This window comes from Triticum aestivum, chromosome 3D, assembly GCF_018294505.1.
Source record: "Triticum aestivum cultivar Chinese Spring chromosome 3D, IWGSC CS RefSeq v2.1, whole genome shotgun sequence".
NCBI lineage: Eukaryota > Viridiplantae > Streptophyta > Magnoliopsida > Poales > Poaceae > Triticum > Triticum aestivum.
This window is the reverse complement of record NC_057802.1, coordinates 340420930-340429841: the sequence shown is the minus strand read 5'-3', so window position 1 is coordinate 340429841 and position 8912 is coordinate 340420930. Positions and strand designations below refer to the sequence as shown.

General features: G+C 42.9%; 1 protein-coding gene across 1 annotated transcript; it reads left to right on the top strand.

The window, feature by feature from the left end:
- The first annotated feature begins 6332 nt into the window (after positions 1-6332).
- On the top strand, positions 6333-8108 carry LOC123078757 (60S ribosomal protein L18a). Its single transcript, XM_044501362.1, has 4 exons — positions 6333-6504; positions 6608-6723; positions 6813-6876; positions 7548-8108. The coding sequence occupies exons 1-4, from the start codon at positions 6490-6492 to the stop codon at positions 7887-7889; spliced, it is 537 nt and encodes a 178-aa protein (XP_044357297.1). The 5' UTR covers positions 6333-6489; the 3' UTR covers positions 7890-8108.
- The last annotated feature ends 804 nt before the right edge of the window (positions 8109-8912 follow it).

Here is an 8912-nt window from a genome sequence, read left to right as displayed (position 1 = left end):
CAAATGGGAGACTGAAGGAAATATGCCATACAGGCAATAATAAAGTTGTTATTTTATATTTCCTTATTCATGATAAAGGTTTATTATTCATGCTAGAACTGTATTAATCGGAAACTTAAATACAAGTGTGAATACACAAATAAACACCGTGTCCCTAGTAAGCCTCTACTAGACTAGCTAGTTGATCAAAGATGGTTAATGTTTCCTAACCATGGACATGTGTTGTCATTTGATAACGGGATCACATCATTAGGAGCATGATGTGATGGACAAGACCCATCCGTTAGCTTAGCATAATGTGTAACATCCCAAAATTCTAATTTTTGGAATGTTATATTAAATAAATAGTTTTCATTGATTGTTTAATTATGATGTGTGAAATTGAGTGAAATTTGAAACTCTTCGAAAGTTGAATGACAGGGGAATAAAATGACTTTCCCAAACTTTCACCTTGCATTTCTGATCTCCATGAATTCAAATTCTTTTCAAATACAAAACCCTAGAGTGAAGATAATATGACTTCTTCCATTTAAATAAATGAAAAGGATTTTTGAAAATATTTGAATTTCATTTGGAAATATTCATGAGAGAAGATAAAATGACTTCTTCAAACCACATGAAATATGAGTTGGGAGTTTAAAAGAATCAAATTTAAAATCCCTTTGAAATTATTTTCAATTTGGAGTTATTTGGTTTTTATTCAAATTATTTTTCTCCAAAAAATAAAATATATGTAGGGTAAAATGATTCCCTATAGTAGAAAATTGGAGAGAAATAAATTTGAAATCATTTTGGTATTTTTAAAATAATTTTTTATTGGGTTTTATTGCAGTAGTAGCACTGTTTGATTTATTTGAATTTTTGTGGATTCTATTTGACGCTAGAAAAATGTTCATGTTTTAGAAAAAAAAATCTGAAATTTTTGATATATAATATGCCTATGTAAAATTTTATTTTTATTTTCGTTATTTAGTTTTTCCTTTTCTATTTTCTTAAAAAAAACCTCCGTCGCCGACTGGGCCGGCCCAGGGCCCAGCCGACCGCGTCGCGCCAGCCCAGTCGCGCTCCACCGACATCGCCGGGGAGACCAAGTCCCCCACAACGCCGCGCCGCCGCCCGAGTCCGGTCGGGACTCTTCCCGAGGCCAGCACCGCCCCTCCTTTATAAGCGGACCCCGGCCCCCCTGGACCCCAGTTCGCCGCCACCCCAAGCCACGTCGCCCGAGCCGCCCCATCCCGCCGCCGCCTGCCTCGCTGCGCCGCTCCCTGTCGCCCCGCTGCCGTGCCGCACCGCCTCGCCGGAGCCGCCGCCTACTCGCCGTCGGCCGAACCCCGTTTTACCGGTAAAAACCGTCCCGGTCCGCCAGTTACTTTTTCGGTTTTTTAGTTTCGGTTTAGATAGGATGGATCGGTTTTTATTTTAGTTTGTTAATTAGCGAACGTTAACCCGATTCGTTTTGTTAACGAACGAATTCGTTCGTTAGTCTTTGTTAGCGGACGTTCGTCCGGTAGATTTCCTTTTTCTGTTTATTTACGGCCAGGGACCTACCTGCGAATAGTTTTCTTACAGATTAGTCCCTGATCTTCAAACCCTCACTACTTTTTCTCGTTTATCCAAATCCAGTGAAACCAACGCCAAATTCTTCATCTTGATCCCCTCTGTTCAGATAATCAACTTGAACATGTTTTTGAAATTTTAAAATTTGATTTCAAACAGTTTTGAATTTGAATTTCTTTTGTTCATAACTCGAGTTTTATAACTCAGATTTAATTGATTCTTTTTGCTAATTGAAGCTCTTGACCTAAACTTTCTGATAAGACCAAATCCACATAATTTTGGTACTGTTAGAAATTGTTTTCTATTACAAGAGTTAATTGCTTGTTTTTGAAGTTTTCCGAGATCTTTTCTTCGATTCTTTTGCATGAGTGCTTATGTATGCAATTGCTTGCTTACGATAGATTGATCGGAGTGTGACGAGTAGATCTATCATGAGTTATGAGTGCAACGTATCTTCATCAACAGTACAAGGCAAGTTCACACTTGGATCATACTTTTCATACCCAGTTTTTATGCATTAGTTTCAACCCTCAAACATTGCATGAGTAGGATTGGTAACATGTGTATTTGGGAAGTAGTAGTTGTTGAGGTAGGAACCTATTATCTTTTATCAACCTTGGGTTTATACGCTACGCTCATACTCCTTTGCTATGCTCGTAGATGTGGATTGGTATGTGAGATTCATGAAAGTTGCGAGAGTAATATTATCTAAGGGAAACTTAAGGTGGCTACTTTAATACACATCTGGATGGAATGGTTGGGGCACCCTGGGGATATACTAGTGGCTTGCCCGGGCACCTGGGGAATCCAGTGTTGTCCTAGGAGATCCTGGGGTACCCGTGTGGTCCTCCTATGGAATGCCACACAAGCTCAAAGGGATCATAAGATTATTCAAGCTAGAAACTTCCGTGTGTAGCCACAAGCCATTATGGGCTCTGGCATAGTTGAGTAAGTTGTGGGAATCCTTTCCATGATGGGCTAGCAGATGTAGGGGATTGTAGGTGTACCGGCCTATCTATCGGTTAAGGGGACCTCTTCGGAAAGACTGTGTCTCGATCATCCATTTCTCAAACATCATGCAGTGCGAGAAATACAACGGAGGAGATCGAGTCTTGTGGGGAAAAGTGCGCAAACCTCTGCAGAGTGTACAAACTAATCATGGTTAGCCGTGTCCCCGGTTATGGACATCTTGAGTATCTGATACTTGGATTATTGATTTGATCTCATCACTTTTACTTAATGAATCTATTGGGTTATTAATATTATTTTGGGATTGAGTTGGGGGTACCTTCTCAATAATTACATAAACTTGGTAGTCAAGTAAAATCCATTCCTTTGTTGTAGGAAAAAATTGGCTTTATGCAAATATTAAACTTAGAGCCTCCACCAGCCAAATATGCATGTAGTGATAGCCATTATTCAGCATTGCTCTATAGTATGAAATTGCCAGTACATTCAATGTACTGACCTACATGGCTGCAACGTCTCATGTTGCAGGATTCTTACGACGACTAAGTGATACGTTAGGGTTATGATGTCTACACTCAACTTTGCCGTTGGTGTTGATGGGAATCCACAACCTGGTTGTTACTTCCGCTATATGGATTGAGGTAATAGTATTTACGTTACTTTATACATGTGATTTACCTCTGTTGTAAATCCTTGAGTACTGTGTGTGTCAACATACCGATCCAGGGATGACACTTAAGCACAGAGACTTGATCCATTCGGGTCGGTCGCTACATAATGATCGTTCAGTTTTATTGCTATTGCTTTCTTCATGTCAAATACATATTCCTTCGACTATGAGATTATGCAACTCCCGGATACCGGAGGAATACCTTGTGTTCTATCAAATGTCACAACGTAATTGGGTGATCATAAAGATGCTCTACAGGTATCTCCAAAGGTGTTTGTTGAGTTGGCATAGATCGAGATTAGGATTTGTCACTCCGAGTATCGGAGAGGTATCTCTGGGCCCTCTCGGTAATACACATCATAAGCTTGCAAGCAAATGACTGAGGAGTTAGTCACGAGGTGATGTATTACGGAACGAGTAAAGAGACTTGCCGGTAACGAGATTGAACTAGGTATGAAGATACCAATGATCGAATCTCGGGCAAGTAACATACCGATGGGCAAAGGGAATTACGTATGTTGTCATAACGGTTCGATCGATAAAGATCTTCGTAGAATATGTAGGAGCCAATATGGGCATCCAAGTTCCGCTGTTGGTTCTTGACCGGAGAGGTGTCTCGGTCATGTCTACATAGTTCTCGAACCCGTAGGGTCCGCACGCTTAACGTTCGTTGACGATATAGTGTTATACGAGCTATATGTTTTGGTGACCGAATGTTGTTCAGAGTCCCGGATGAGATCACAGAGATGACGAGGAGTCTCAAAATGGTCGAGAGCTAAAGATTGATATATAGGGCTACCGTATTTGGACAACTAAAGTGTTTCGGGACGCACCGGGAAGAAATCGGGTCACCGAAAGGGGTGCCGGGCACCCCCGGGAAGATATGGGCCTTATGGTTCAAAGGAGAGGATAGACCAGCCCACAAGGGGGCTGGCGCGCCCTAAGGGGAAGGAAAGGGAAGGGGTAGCCCCTCCCGCCTTTCCCTCCTCAGGAGAGAAAGGAAAGGGGGGGGGCGCCACCTCCTCCTTCCTTCCTCTCCCGCTCCAAATAAGGAAAGGGGGGATTGGGAGAGACCCCAAGTAGGATTCCTCCTACTTGGGCGCCCCCTTGGCTGCTCCTCCTTCCCTCCCATCTATATATATGTGGGAGGGGGCACCTAGCACAGAACAGACAATTGCCTAGCCATGTGCGGCGCCCCCCTCCACTGTTTACACCCCCGGTCATATTTTTGTAGTGCTTAGGCGAAGCCCTGCGAAGATCACTTCACCATCACCGTCACCACGCCGTCGTGCTGCCGGAACTCATGCACTACCTCGCCGTCTTACTGGATCAGGAAGGCGGAGGACGTCACCGAGCTGAATGTGTGCTTAACGCGGAGGTGTCGTACGTTCGGTACTCGATCAGTTGGATTGAGAAGAAAGTTCGACTACATTAACCGCGTTGTTAAACGCTTCCGCTTACGGTCTACGAGGGTACGTAGACACACTCCCCCCTTCGTTGCTATGCATCTCCATGGATAGATCTTGCGTGTGCATAGAAAATATTTTGTTTTACATGCAACGTTTCCCAACAACATGACATAATCATGATCGAAGTGACACAAGCAGCGGATGTCGCCCACCCTGGGTCGTATCGTAACCCTTAGAATTTGAGTGAGGCAAATTAGCACGGGAACTCAATGAGGTGTTCTAAAAAAGAGAGCACAAAAATTATTTTTTACCTTTAATTTGTCTTTAGGGATATTATCTCTTTCCTTTTAGCAAAAAAACATCGTTTGTTTGTTCTTTTCTATTTAAGAAACATTTTTTGTCTTTTCTTAAAAAAGAAATGTCCCTTTTTTGAGAAAAGAAATATCTTTCTTGAAAATTATCTCTTTGTTTTTTGGGAGAATAATCTTTTTTTAGCAGTATCTCTTTGTTGTTAACACGTTCTTGTATGAGGGTCCCACGTTAACACATTGGGCCAATGACAGGGGCCATGGAAGCAACTAATTAAAGAGCGCTCGTTTGGGAGCTTCCTCAAAGGTCACCTGGCGCGCTCTTACCTGCCGCACACGTGTGGTGCTCTGAACGCTTCATTTTATTTTTATTTTTATTTTTTCCGCACACATCTTCAGCATTTTAGATTTTTTTTGGCTTTTTGGTTTTTCATCGATCTTTCTTAAGTTTTGGACACAAAAAAATTCAATTTTTTTTCTTTGCGTGAAAAACACGCCTTTTTTGCTTTCGCAAGAGGCACAACTTTGCTTCTTAGAGAGTCGTGCCTCTTGAAAACGAAAAAGAAACATATTTTTTTCTTGCACGAGAAGTACGGATTTGCTTCCGCGAGAGGCGCGCCTCTCAGAACGGGAAAAAATGCGTTTTATTTTTTTCTTTCATGAGAGGCATGAATTTGCTTCCGCAAGAGGTATGACCATGCCTCCCAGAAACGAAAAAACGTGTTATCTTTTTATTCTCGCGAGAGGCACGTGTTTGCTTCCACGAGAGGCGCGGCCATGCCTCTTGAAACGAAAAAGAAATGTGTTTTTTTCTTACACGAGAAGTACAAAATTGCTTCCACGAGAGGCACGACCGTGCCTCTCGAAACGAAAAATATGTGTTTTTTTTCTTTTTCTTCCGCAAGATGCACGAATCTGCTTTCGCAAGAGGTATGACCATGCCTCCAAAAAACGAAAAAACGTGTTTTCTTTTTTTCCGCGAGAGGCACGTGTTTGCTCCCGGGGGAGCCATGGATTTGCTTTCGCGAGAGACGCAGATTGCTTCCACAAGAGGCGCGGTCGTGCCTCTTCCGGAAAGGAAAAAATGCTCTCGGTTCGTTTTTTCCAAGTTTTTTGTTCAGTTTTTTCATGATTTTTTTCGTCAAAACCTATTAACACGGGATCTAGTTTTAAGATCTCGACGCGAGGAATTCAACGATGAAAACGATTCGGGATTTGAGCACATTTTGAATAAACGAATTGAGAAAGAAGGAAAAACTCACACGTTGCGATAAGTCACGCCACTTGTGGCAACCTGAGGAGGTAGAAGTGATTTTTAGAAGGAGTACTTCAATTAGTTATTTCGACGAAAAGCATCCCGGACCTCTCTCTATCTATGAAAGAGAGCGCAACAATAGGCCCACAAGCTAAAAAAAATAGGCCCACGACACGGAGAAAGCCCATTAGGGTTTACAGCCAAGCTCGCCACCTATAAACGCTTCTCTCCCTCTCACGGACGCCTCCTTCGCCCGCCGCCTCCTGCCCTCCCCTTCTCCTTAGGTTAGGTTAGGCTAGGGGCTTCGCAGAGCTCGCGGAAATGGTGGCCTTCAGGGTAAGTTCCAGTGCTGCCTCCCGGCCGTTGCTATCCTCGACGACTCCGTGTCCGCGCTTGATCCGTGTTTTTGATTCGTCTCAATGCGTCCGTGCGTGTGCAGTTCCATCAGTACCAGGTGGTGGGTCGCGCGCTGCCGACGCCCGGCGATGAGCAGCCGAAGATCTACCGCATGAAGCTCTGGGCGACCAACGAGGTGCGCGCCAAGAGCAAGTTCTGGTGAGCTCCTCCCCGTCTCCTCGCGACATCTGAAGGATCTGTCCGTCTTCGATTCGGTATTCCTGATCGCTGTTTTCTCGTCTGTGCAGGTATTTCCTGAGGAAGCTGAAGAAGGTGAAGAAGAGCAACGGCCAGATGCTCGCCATCAACGAGGTATTGGGCCTTTCTCCTCTTATGTTTTGCCCTGAGCTTGGATTATGTTCCACCTTTTGGTTCTTTCCTGTACATTACAATCACCAACCGAGAGCGGCTTAATTAGCTCCTTTTATCGATCCATTCTTACAACTGCATCGGTAGTTTTATCTGTACTCTCTGTGGCGTTAATTAGTCGGAATGCAACATAAAATTATTCTAGTTGTGTTTGCATATGCAGTGATGCCCCTTCCATCTTGTTGTGATCATGATGTATGTGATTTTCTTGCGAAAACATGTATCTGTAGTTGTATTTACATTATCTATGTGTAAATTACTTCTGATACTTCATTCTGATGTCCGAAGGCTCTGTTTTGCATAATCTAATTTGTATTCACTACAAGGACTTGGACCACAAAAGTTCTGTGAGTTCTTGTTGCCACATCCTGTTTCATCTGAAGGGACCCATATGAGTTGTCTCTAGATTTCTTGATTATGCGGGCACGTATACTTTCTGATTTGTGATTTTCCTTTTTCTAATCGTGTAACGTGTATGTTGTGGTCGACTGGTGTTAATCCATAGTTTCTTGGTTTGGGAACCAATTGGAACCTCATTTTTCCACTGATTCTTTTTTACTCAATTATGCCATGTGATTGTTATTTTTGCACTGAATTACTCTTTTTCTTGTCAGATCTTTGAGAAGAACCCAACCACGATCAAGAACTATGGCATTTGGCTGCGTTACCAGAGCAGAACCGGCTACCACAACATGTACAAGGAGTACCGTGACACCACACTGAATGGTGCCGTGGAGCAGATGTACACTGAAATGGCCTCTCGCCACCGTGTGAGATCCCCCTGCATTCAGATCATCAAGACCGCGACTGTCAACTTCAAGCTATGCAAGAGAGACAACACCAAGCAGTTCCACAACTCCAAGATCAAGTTCCCCCTTGTGTACCAAAAGGTCAGGCCACCAACCAGGAAGCTGAAGACCACCTACAAGGCGACGAGGCCGAACCTGTTCATGTGATTGGGCTGTGGTGGATGCTGGTATTTTGGTTGGGCAGAAGCACAAAAGTTGAAATGTTCTCTTAGTATGTTGGATCTTCTAATGCATTAAGACGAGTGTTTTGTTGCTTATTTATCGTTTAAAGACATGGTCGGTGAACCTTGTGATTGTGTTCTTATCAGTAATCTGCATACAATCTATTGGTATCTGATATAGATCTGTTTGGAGGCGGTTCTGTTTTGTATCTTTTGCTAATTGTGAAGTGTAGTTCCTCTTACGATTGCCTTCACTGTTTTTGGAATATAATCATATCACTATGGTAACCAGAAGCAATTCGGATTTCTTTAGGTAGCTGTTGCAACTTGGAAGTACCCCAACCCATTACAGCTCTGTTTCTCATTTTTCTTGTATTTTTGTTCTCCCCAGCTTTGAGCTAATTTGGCGAGGTGTAACCAAATTTGGGATGTTATACATTAGGTTATCATTGCATATCATATTTTATTGCATTTTGGCTTGATCCTAGAAATTCTACGCAACTCACTCATGGAGAGAGTTGGGGATTTTGTTAACTTCATATTTGAGTTTTCTCAAATTTTGAAAAGAGGATCATTTGGTTTTGATTATTTTTAAAATGACTTCTCCAAGTTAGATGAAATATTAGAGGAAAAATATTAAAATCAAATAAATGTTTTATTTGGATTTTATTGCATTAGAAAAGTTGCACGTTTTTAAATTTGCATTTTAGTGCCAAGAAAATGTTCATTTTGTTCTAAATATTTTATTTAGACGGTAAAAATTTGTTTTGGCATTTTTAGATTTTTATTTATTTTTCTAGGATTTATTTTCGTCGGAACGTTATTTAAAAAAAAAGAAGTCAGCGCCCGACTGGGCCGAAGCCCAGCCGAGCCGGCCGGCCCAACCCCGCGCCACCGCCTCCGACTCCGGGAGACTGCCGCCGCCTCGGGTTGCCCCTCCCCAAAGCCGACCTCGCCCCCTCCCCCTCTTAAATACCCGCCGCCGCCGTCCCCATCACCACCCAAGCCG